The sequence below is a fragment of the Cottoperca gobio genome, chromosome 11 (genome assembly GCF_900634415.1).
Source record: "Cottoperca gobio chromosome 11, fCotGob3.1, whole genome shotgun sequence".
In the NCBI taxonomy this organism is placed as follows: Eukaryota; Metazoa; Chordata; class Actinopteri; order Perciformes; family Bovichtidae; genus Cottoperca; species Cottoperca gobio.
Window position 1 is genome coordinate 22,125,699 of NC_041365.1, and position 12,500 is coordinate 22,138,198.

Sequence of the window (12,500 nt, forward strand, 5' to 3'; positions counted from 1 at the left end):
TGGTGTTGCTCTCGGATTGTTCCTCTCTGGTGTTGCTCTCTAGTGTTGCTCTCTGATACCTCGCTGGTTATTTGGACACTTTGGGAACAATTATAGCATTTAGTCGTCACTCACTGATGTTATCACGAGTCTGAGGTCGCACTTATACCGGCTGAGTGACTGTTGGGTTAGTGAGGCCCACACCACCCCTCAACATGAATGTGTGTGCAGCCAGAAGCTCCTTTAAATAAAGGTCTGAAAGACAGGATACGTTAAAATACACAGCAAATACACACTGTACACACTGATACACACTGTACACACTCTACACACTTGAGTGACGCTGGAAAAGGTCATCCAAACATCTTCACATGACGACATGATGTCTCAGGAATTATCTCCAGCAATTAAAACGGAGGACCACAGAAGGAACTCGAACCTTCTGCTAAATGTCACCATGAAATCAAATGTTGCTTCTGAAGCAGCTCACAGGCTGAACGTCACACACACCTGATACTCTGCAAAGATGTGTGGTTTTAGTGTAGTGAAACGTACGTTTAGTCCTTTATTTGGTCTCGAGCAGGGGTGTGAAGTCATTACATCTAATTGTTCTCTAAAAGTCAAAACAATTCATCCTGAGCATGTTGGTGTTTAAAATCACTAAAGTCATTAACATAAATAGTTGTTATATATTTATGTATATACATATATATGTATATATATATATATATGTATATATATATATATATATATATATATATATATATATATATATATATATATATGTATGTGTATATATATATATATATATGTATGTGTATATATATATATATATATATACATATATATATATATATATATATATATATATACATAAATATATATATATATATATATATATATATATATATATATATATCACACCTCCATCAAATAATAATAAAGAATAATTGTGTTAATGTGAGTAGTGAAGGGAAAGTTTCCTGCTGATATATTATATATTATTACCTGTAGTGTCTCTCTAGAAACCAGCAGTGGCACCGATAACGTCTTCACAGCAATAATATTCTTTATTGAATTCATATTTAAGCTGTTAATAATACTACTAAAGTACGTGAGTATCAGACACAACCCAGTCACACGTCACAGTGAGTTAAAGACACCATGTGCAGCTGTGGTGCAGGACGTGTGAGACCACTGCTGCATCATGGGAAGTGTGCTCTGTGCTTTGTGTATCATGCTCATCACCGGGAGCTGTTTAGTATGCTGCGGCTGTAAATGTGAGATTGGCGGGGCACTGGGTGGCAGAGTGGGCCACTCTGTCATTAATGTGCCCATCGCTGTTATCATACGCCTAATGACATCGCTCTCAGATGGCATGCTGGGAGCCCGACTGCGGGGAGCCCGGCTCAAACGTCTGCAGGCGCCGACGCCTCCCGTCATCAATTCTACATGTCTCTTCACCAAAATCTGAGACCTCCTGATAATGTCTTTCACGGTTCAGCAGTCTTGCGGGGCTTCCCTCCCGCCCGGCCTTGAAATGGGCAAATTAATAGTTCCTTTGAAACAAATTGGAATTACACCCCTCGATGCTTTAATGTCAGGATGTGAGAGCGCTGACGTCCCGTGTCTGACTACTGATGGAATATGAAGATCTGAGAGGGGGGGGGGGGGGGGGGGTGTAAAAATATACAGGACCCCCCCTCACCCTCCCCGTACAGTACTGTGTGATCTGTGTGGAACGAAGGCAGGAAGTGTTTAATCCTCAGCATTAGGAGGGAAACCCTTCGGCCCCGTGAGACTGAATCATCTCCTGAGACATTATCATTTATTACACAGCTGTTCACAGCCGCACGCTGCTTTGAGGTTCACATACTTTGTGCTGAGGTTCATTTACCCAGAATGCTTTGTTCTTATTTAAAGGACGAGTTAGTCCACTTAGTTTTGCATTTCCCTGAAATTGAAACACATTTTTAAAAGAAAGTTCTAAGTCAATGCAGCAGACCCAGACGTCCTCACTGAGCTTCTGTAGAGAAACTCCAAAGTCTCTGGAAACTACTAGATTTCTGATATTTAATGTGCGCTGAGTATTGGAGAAGAAGAAGAAGCAGAAACTGTTTGCAGTTCAGATTTATTGGCACTTTAAGGGATAATTCAACACGTTCTGTGAGAGTGACTCCGGCTGACAGCAGTCTGTGCTCAAAGCTAACGTTAGCGCACGTTAGCGCTCTGATAACAGTCTCATACGCTCGTCATGTGGAGCGATGACTCCTGGAGCCACAGACGACCAGCAGGTCAGAGAAGAAGAGAAGAAGAAGAACAAAAACTACTTTACAAAGTATGTAAATACAATCTCTGTCCTAAACATGGAAGTTATTACAAATCCAGAGACAAGATAGAAACGTGAAGAAACTGTCGACACAAACTTAATACTTCAGTGTAAATAAGTAAGTGAGAAAATAAGTATATATTTAAAATGGGGGAAGTAAGAAGATATGCATGAAATATAAAATAAAGTCCTCCGGTCAGGTGTCAGGTGAAATGCGCCCCCCCCCCCCAGCTTCATCTTGTAAACAGGACACTGAGGACACTCTGTGTGTGGGGGATCAGTAGTGTATGAAAATAGATTGCATGGGAAGTGTCATAAATACAGGAGGTCACACACATGAAGCACAGTGGTGTGTGTGTGTGTGTGTGTGTGTGTGTGTGTGTGTGTGTGTGTGTGTGTGTGTGTGGATGCTTCATGAAGATGTCTGAAATAGATGTCCGTCCAGCCTCGTTCATAAAAAGAACAAACTCCCTCTGAATGGAAAGATGTTCAGATGTCACCACACACCTGGTTGCTAAGCTACTTGCACTAACAGCTGGACACAGATGTGAACACTGGAGGTGGGACGGTGCGTTTGAGTCTCTCAGTTCAGTTCAGGATCTCCTGCTCGGCTGTTTCCTCTTTGACGGAGTCGTCTTCCTCCGGCTGCTCGTCCTCGTCCTCCTGCAGACACAGAGCACATGATACATCACATGACCTGTAGACGTACGACTCGTTAAAACTCTGTGTTTCTCCCACCAGCTAACGGCTAACGTTAGCTTAGCTTTGATAACTTCAAAACAGACAGCTGAAATCCTTCATCAGGTTAAAAGAAGAAAGTAAAAACTTTCATTGTTATGCGGATGATACCCAATTATATCTTTCAATTAAACCAGATGAAACCAATCAATTGGCTAAACTTCAAGCCTTAAGGACATAAAAACTTGGATGTCTAGCAACTTCTTGATGTTAAACAGACAAAACTGAAGTTATTATACTTGGCCCTAAATGCCTCCGAAACGCATTTTCTAATGACATAGAAGCTCTGGATGGCATTAACTTGGCCTCCAGCACCACTGTAAGGAATCTTGGCGTCATTTTTGATCAGGATCTGTCGTTTAACTCCCACATAAAACAAATCTCAAGGACTGCCTTCTTTCATCTACGTAACATTGCAAAAATAACATCCTGTCTCAAAATGATGCAGAAAAACTAGTCCATGCATTTGTTACTTCAAGGCTGGATTACTGCAACTCATTGTTATCAGGTTGTCTCAAAAAGTCTCTTAAGACTCTTCAGTTGATCCAAAATGCAGCGGCACGTGTATTGACAAGAACAAGGAAACGGGATCATATTACTCCTGTATTAGCTGCTCTGCACTGGCTCCCGGTAAAATACAGAATAGAATTCAAAATCCTTCTCCTGACTTACAAATCAATTAATGGTCAGGCTCCAGCATATCTTAAAGATCTCATAGTACCTTATAAACCAACTAGAGCATTGCGCTCCCAGACTGCAGGGTTACTTGTGGTTCCTAAAGTCTCTAAGAGTACAATGGGAGCCAGAGCCTTCAGCTATCAAGCTCCTCTCCAGTGGAACCAGCTTCCAGTTTGTGTTCGGGAGGCAGACACCCTCTCCACATTTAAGAGTAGGCTAAAGACTTTCCTTTTTGATAAAGCTTATAGTTAGGGCTGGCTCAGGTTTGCCCTGGATCAGCCCCTAGTTATGCTGCTATAGGCTTAGACTGCTGGGGGACACCTCCCTGCTCTCTTCTTCTCCCTCTCTATCTGTATGCATTTATGTAAATGTATGTTACTAACTCATCATCCGGGGCATCATCCCCGGAGTTTCTGTATCTCTCATGTGGCCGGTTGCCACTGATAAAGTTTACGTCAGGATCATGAATCGTGGCTGCGCCTGCTGCCCTGGTCCTGCTGGACACCGGGAAGCCTTTTTGACATTTTCCTGGATTCATCCAAACTTTCTCTTTTTTCAACACAACATCATTTCTGTCAAATGTTGTATTTGTACTATGTTGTTTATCCTGTACACACGACATCTATTGCACGTCTGTCCGTCCTGGGAGAGGGATCCCTCCTCAGTCTCTCCCTGAGGTTTCTTCCATTTTTCCCCCCTTTAATTATGGGGTTTCTTTTAGGATGTGTTTCCTTGTGCGATGAGAGGGTCTAAGGACAGAGGGTCTAAGGACAGAGGGTCTAAGGACAGAGGGTCTAAAGACAGAGGGTCTAAAGACAGAGGGTCTAAGGACAGAGAGTCTAAGGACAGAGGGTCTGAGGACAGAGGGTCTAAGGACAGAGGGTCTGAGGACAGAGGGTCTAAGGACAGAGGGTCTGAGGACAGAGGGTGTCGTAACCTGTACAGTCTGAAAAGCATACTGAGACAAATGTATAATTTGTGATATTGGGCTATACAAATAAATTTGATTTGATCTGATAGATTTCATGAAACTTAAAAGTTTATGAAATGGGCTTTAAATCTACATGTTGCCAAAAAAATCTGGACTCAGAGACGTTTGTGTTTTAAACGTTAAAAGGTCAATAAAGATGTCGATGCTGTAAAAAGTCAAAGTGAGTGAACCAGCTGAAGGATCCAGCTGAAGGATCCAGCTGAAGGATCCAGCTGAAGGAACCAGCTGAAGGATCCAGCTGAAGGAACCAGCTGAAGGATCCAGCTGAAGGAACCAGCTGAAGGAACCAGCTGAAGGAACCAGCTGAAGGATCCAGCTGAAGGAACCAGCTGAAGGATCCAGCTGAAGGATCCAGCTGAAGGAACCAGCTGAAGGATCCAGCTGAAGGATCCAGCTGAAGGAACCAGCTGAAGGATCCAGCTGAAGGAACCAGCTGAAGGAACCAGCTGAAGGATCCAGCTGAAGGAACCAGCTGAAGGATCCAGCTGAAGGATCCAGCTGAAGGAACCAGCTGAAGGAACCAGCTGAAGGATCCAGCTGAAGGAACGCAGCGGCACATTGATGATCTCATGCTTTCAACATATCTGACAGTTGATGGTGTTATTTTATATCTTTAATGCTGCTCCTTTAAACTCACTTAAATGTCTTTATTCTGAAATGTTTAAGACTATTTTAATAATGGTACTTCACTGTGATTATTGTACTGTAAATGCTCTTATTCTGTCTAATCTTGTACTAATTGTTATGTTTTTGTTGTGAAGCACTTTGGGCTGCGATTCTTGTATGAAAGGTGCTCTACAAATAAAGATCTAAAGTGTATTTATATATCTAACCTGGAGGATCTTCCACACATCATGTTTCTGTGCTGGATGGAGAGATCTCCGAGAACTCGTGCTTTGTTTTAACATTATTCTGCTTCATAGTTTGTCACAAAGAACAGAAGAAGCTTCTAAATGCAGATGTGAGTTCTGCAGCAGCACAAAGGAAGAGACACAGAGCAGAGTCCTGGTGGAGGATTCAGCAAAGCAGACAAAGTGAAAGTGACGGAGGAGCGAGCTGCAGCGGTGATTAAACGACTCTGACAGATACAATTATCCTCCTCCAGAGGTTAATAAACACGTCTACACACACAGTGGGATCTCCAGGTGAGGACCTCATGATGCATCTCAAGCTGTTCACACACAACCCAAACACACCAGACTGTTGCCTCTTAAAGCTTCTTTAACTGATTTCACATTACATATAAATAACTATTCATATTTCCATCTGAAGATTCTTTAGTTTGCTGCAAAGATGAATCAAGTACGAGCATATTGTTCATACATGAACTCCAACAGAACAACGAATAAAAGCACTTAAACTGTTGAAATCATGAGTTTATATAAAATGGTGAAATTATATTTCACTGCTCCCTGTGGCCAGCAGGGGGCGCTGTAGCCGCTCTGAGCTCACTGCATCTCATTCTGTATTAACGCACACGTATGATGTAATCATGTACAGCAGCGTCTCATGATGCAGATGGAGGGTTAACGTGTCACAAGATGAAGACGAGCTGCAGATTGAGGGTTAACGTGTCACAAGATGAAGACGAGCTGCAGATTGAGGGTTAACGTGTCACAAGATGAAGACGAGCTGCAGATGGAGGGTTAACGTGTCACAAGATGAAGACGAGCTGCAGGAACGTGTAGAAACAGTAAATTAACAGCTCATATATTACGTCCTGACCAACAGGAACTTTGTCTCTGCAGATCTGCAGTCTCCCCCTCACAAGAATGTGAACTCTGGATACTTTGTGGTGCCGGTCCAAAGGGCTGATATAAATCTAGCTGGGGGGTGACACCTCATGAACTCCACACCGTATACACTGGTGCCATCCACCAAATCTCCCTGACAAGTCTGCCAATTTTCCAATTACCTGTGGCGCCATCCGTTATGGGAGGGCCAGTCAGCTCTTAAATGGGAAACAAGAGGGGGGGAGGGGCCGCCGCATGCTAACTATCTCATAAAGCCAGAGATGTGCCTCCTCCGCTGATTTACAGCGTGTCCCTGGGGAGCAGGGTGACACCCCCCCCCCTCCAGCCCCTCAGACACCTATCACACCTGGTATTATCCTGCTGTCTGCCTGCAGAGACGCCTCCTCCAGTGTTGGTAGGAGGGCAGCGGGGGGGGGGCACAATCCCAATCTTCATCTGTTTTCATGTTTCTTTGAGTCTCAGGGAAACGCTGATACAGCTGCAGATCGCCTGCCCCCCCTCACTCACCTGCCCCCCCCCCACCCCCTCACTCATCTGCCCCTATAGTCAGGCTTATGGAGTGAGTCTACAGAAATTGCCTGAGCAGTGAGCGACTTAAAGTGTGGGGGAGAAGGAGAGGACGAGCGGTTAGTCATATCGTACGTGTGGCAGAGCTTCATGAGTCTCAGTTCAAGCATCGCACCATATTTAAAGCTGCGTTCACTGACGTCCTGGATACGTTGGGACTCTTGTATTGTGACGTATGATCGCCACACGCGGGACATGTGTCAGCAAATATCTACTGCAGGTCTCCACCCGGTGCAACACTCACTCTGCTTTCAGCTCTTCTTTGGTCTCCACCAACTATCTGAATATCTGTTCAGATGGTTTGTTGGGGATTGTTTAACTAAAAACAGCTTAAATATAGATACATAAATATACATATGTAAATATATATGTCTAATTCAGATGTATTTAGTTTTTCATCAAATCAAATTATTATTTATTTCTTACATTGAAACGTTTATTCTAGTATTTTATACCTTGTTTCTTCTATTCTCTTAGCTCTTTAACGACTGGATTTTTATTGTATTTAAATGTCATTTTATAATGTTTTATGTTTTATAATGTTTTAAAATGTTTTATGTTTTAAAATGTTTTATAATGTTTTATAATGTTTTGTTAATGTTTTATAATGTTTTATAATGTTTTAAAATGTTTTATAATGTTTTATAATGTTTTGTTAATGTTTTATAATGTTTTATAATGTTTTGTTAATGTTTTATAATGTTTTATAATGTTTTGTTAATGTTTTATAATGTTTTATGATGTTTTATAATGTTTTATAATGGTTTAAAACGTTTTAAAATGTTTTAAAATGTTTTATGTTTATAATGTTTTATTATGTTTTTAAATGTTTTATAATGTTTTAAAATATTTTATAATGTTTTATAATGTTTTAAAATGTTTTATAATGTTTTAAAATGTTTTATACATCCATCCATCCATCGTCTACCGCTTATCCGGGGTCGGGTCGCGGGGGCAGCAGCTCCAGTAAGGAACCCCAATCTTCCCTTCTTCGGGCCACATCCTCCAGCTCCGACTGGGGGATCCTGAGGCGTTCCCAGTGAGGAGATATAATCTCTCCACCGAGTCCTGGGTCTTCCCCGGGGTCTCCTCCCAGCTGGACGTTGCTGGAACACCTCCCTAGGGAGGCTTCCAGGTGGCATCCTTACTAGATGCCCGAACCACCTCAACTGGCTCCTTTCAACGTAAAGGAGCAGCGGCTCTACTCCGAGTCTCTCACGGATGGCTGAGCTTCTCACCCTAGACCCAGCCTTCATGACCATAGGTGAGGGTAGGAACGAAGATCGACCGGTATATTGAGAGCTTTGCCTTCTGGCTCAGCTCTCTTTTCGTCACAACGGTGCGGTAAAGTGACTGTAATACCGCCCCCGCTGCTCCGATTCTCCGGCCAATCTCTCGCTCCATCGTCCCCTCACTCGCGAACAAGACCCCGAGGTACTTGAACTCCTTCACTTGGGGTAATGGCTCATTCCCTACCCGGAGTAGGCAATCCAGCGGTTTCCTGCTGAGAGCCATGGCCTCAGATTTGGAGGTGCTGATCCTCATCCCAACCGCTGCACACTCGGCTGCGAACCGATCCAGTGCCTGTTTAAGGTCACAGACCGATGATGCCATAAGGACCACATCATCTGCAAAGAGCAGCGATGAGATCCTCAGGCCACCGAACTGCAACCCCTCTCCTCCACGACTACGCCTCGATATCCTGTCCATGAACATCACGAACAGGATTGGTGATAAAGCGCAGCCCTGGTGGAGGCCAACATTCACGGGAAACGAGTCCGACTTACTGCCGAGTATCCGGACACAACTCTCGCTTTGGGCGTACAGGGATTGGATGGCCCTCAAAAGTGACCCCCTCACCCCATACTCCCGCAGCACCTCCCACAGTATCACCCGGGGGACCCGGTCATACGCCTTCTCCAGATCCACAAAACACATGTAGACCGGATGGGCGTACTCCCAGGCCCCCTCCAGGATCCTTGCGAGAGTGAAGAGTTGGTCTGTTGTTCCACGACCAGGACGGAATCCGCATTGTTCCTCTTCAATCAACTTTCGACTACCGGCCGAACCCTCCTTTCCAGCACCTTGGAGTAGACTTTACCAGGGAGGCTGAGAAGTGTGATAACTGAGACCAATTTGCCTTGGGAGCCCCGACCAGGAGCACTAGGCTCCAGACAACACAGCTCTCAGGTTCATAGAGACACACAAACCTCTCCACCACGATAAGGTGATGGTTCCCAGAGAGGTTAAAAAATGCTTTATAACGTTTTAATATGTTTTATAATGTTTTATGTTTATAACGTTTTAAAATGTTTTATAATGTTTTATAATGTTTTAAAGTGTTTTATGTTTTAAAATGTTTTAAAATGTTTTAAAATGTTTAGAATGTTTTAAAATGTTTTATAACGTTTTAAAATGTTTTATAACGTTTTAAAATGTTTAGAATGTTTTAAAATGTTTTATAACGTTTTAAAATGTTTTATAACGTTTTAAAATGTTTATAATGTTTTATGTTTTAAAATGTTTTAAAATGTTTTATAACCTTTTAAAATGTTTTATAACCTTTTAAAATGTTTTATAACCTTTTAAAATGTTTTATAACCTTTTAAAATGTTTTATAACCTTTTAAAATGTTATATAATGTTTTATAATGTTTTATAATGTTTCTGTCTCGATGCTTTGGTATGTTTTGTGTAACAAACTTTGAATCTTCTTGTTGCTGAAACAAGAAGTTTTATAAATAAACTTGTATTTTAAGAGATGTCACTTTTGGCTTTATATTACTGGGAGTTGGTATTTTAACAAAGACATTCAGAGGTTCTCTGGAGGATCAGAAGAGGGGGGGGGGGGGGGCCTGTGGCACCAACATATATGATAATGAGAGGCTCTCTGGAGGATCCGTGTCTATACCTACACCTGTAGTGTCTGTCGCACCTGTTAATTTCTTTATGGAAACATCTACACTTTGGTTGCAGCAGCTTTCACTCACTAATAACTTACAAACTGGTCATATGAGATGAACACGGCATCAAACGATGTATAGAGAATAACTTACAGCCAGAACTATTACATCTAAATCTCATACTTTGTGTTTGTTGTTAAACTGATCCACTGATCCACACGGAGGATGGAGTCGACTTGCAGCAGCAATGTTCTGCCTCCTCCCTCGCTGAGACCAGAGGGTGGAGCTGCGCTTGTTTGTGCAGAGCGAAGGAGGCAGACGGGCCTGCAGGAACTGATGGACTCTGGCATTGTGGGATATCTCCATCAACTCCCTCCGGGGGTAAGGAGGGAGAGGGGGGTGGAGGAGAGAGGGGGGGCCTGTGGCACCAACATATATGATAATGAGATGCCACATTCTTCAGTCGAGGTGCGGTCATGTTTTAAAGGGCAGGAGCGACAATGTTATGTGATGCAGAGGAAGAGGAGGAGGAGGAAGAAGAAGAGGAAGAGGACAGCTCAGACTTAGCCTGAGGAGGCAACAGAACAGTCCAGTTTTACTGCTGCCTGCACCATTAAACACACACACATCCACACACACATCCACACACACACCCACACACCCCCACACACACACACACCCTCATGAACGTGGATTACATTTCGGCTGTAGGGATCCTAATGTACAACACAGCTCACTTTAAGAAGCTTTGCAGTCCTCTAAGAATCAGCTGTTAATTAGTGCGACTGATCTTCAACATGTGTTCTGTGTGTGTGTGTGTGTGTGTGTGTGTGTGTGTGTGTGTGTGTGTGTGTGTGAGTGTGTGTGCAGACGTGGCTTCATGTCCTCTCACCTTTGATGCATTCAGCTCAGTGGGATAAATGTTCCACAGATAACAGAATAGAATTTAAAACGTGTTGCACAATAAACGTTCATAAATATGTTTCATGACGTAAACATATGAGCTAACAACAAGCTGCTTACTGGGTCCACTCCTAAATAATAAGTGTTTAGTCGAGGATTAAGATCAGGGAATAAAAAGATGAAACAATAAGAAAATAATAAATGAACATATATGAAGTAAAGTAATGCCTTTTATAACAAAGTAAACATAATGTTTTATAGAGTTTATTTTTGTATTTCACTCTCGTGATTACAAGCGATCAACCATATTATTAGATCAACATAAAGGATGATTCCAATATATCTCATATTTTGCCAAAATCTATTATCATTTCATAATTTACATGAACAATTTTTTTAATTGGTGCTATGAATATATATAAGATAGAAAAAGAGAGAGATAGAGAGAGAGATAGAGAAGAATAGAGAGAGAGAGAGAAGAGCGAGAGGATAATAGAGAAAATATAGAGAGAGAAGAGATATGGAGAGTGAGAGATATAAGAGAGAGAAGATAGATAGAGAGAAGTAGAGAGATAAGTAGAGAGAGATATAGAGAGGAAAAGATATAGAGATATAATCTAGAGAGGATAAGAGGATATATATAAAGCAAAAATAGAGAGAAGAGATGAAATATATATAGTATATATAGATAAATATATATGATATAGAATATAGAATATATAAAGATATATATATATATATATATATAGTATATATATATATAATATATATATAATATAATATATATATTATATATATATATATATATAATATATATATATATATATATAATATATTATATATATATAATATATATATAATATATAATATATATAATATATAATATATATATAATATATAATATATATATATATATATAATATATATAATATATAATATATATTATATATATATAATATATATTATATATATAATACACCATAATATACCGCAGTGACCTCAAATTGACCCCCGTCTCTCTGCCTGACCTGTCCTCATTTGAATGCCTTGCATTTAAATGCAACCCCCCCTTCCCCATGACTATTCTCATCTACCGCCCACCCCAAGCCAAACCCGGCCTTCATCTCAGAGATAAATGAACTTCTGACTTCACTCTCTACCACATCTGCAAATACTGTCATACTTGGGGATTTGAACATTCACATCGACACCCCCCCGCCACCCTGCAGCTGAGTTCTTACAACTACTGGACATTCTCAACCTAAAACAACATGTTGATGTCCCCACACACACACACACACACACACACACACACACACACACACACACACACACACACACACACACACACACACACACCGGGGGGCACACGCTCGACCTGGTCATCACTGACGCAGTCCCCATTAAAAATCTGTTGGTGTACGATCTGGGAGTGTCTGATCACAAGGTCATCTCAATGGAGTTTAAATTGTCTCACCAGACCAAGCCCAAACACCAAATTAATTTCAGAAATCTTAAAAACATCAACACAGACATCATGACGTTGGACCTCCAGAAAATCCCCTCTGCAAACTTCACAACAGTCAGTGAATTAGTGGATTTCTACAATAGAACACTGAACAATATCCTGGATCTCCACGCTCCGGTGAAAACTCGGAC

At 41.5% G+C, this 12,500-nt stretch overlaps 1 protein-coding gene across 1 annotated transcript in view; it reads right to left on the reverse strand.

Moving 5' to 3' along the window:
- Positions 1-2,093: 2,093 nt before the first annotated feature.
- The window catches only part of phf14 (PHD finger protein 14), a 61,789-nt gene continuing 51,382 nt past the window's right edge, over positions 2,094-12,500 (reverse strand). The window contains exon 15 of the mRNA XM_029442981.1: positions 2,094-2,971. Within this exon, the coding sequence (XP_029298841.1) occupies positions 2,897-2,971 (75 nt within the window). The 3' untranslated portion in view covers positions 2,094-2,896. The remainder of the gene's footprint in view (positions 2,972-12,500) is intronic.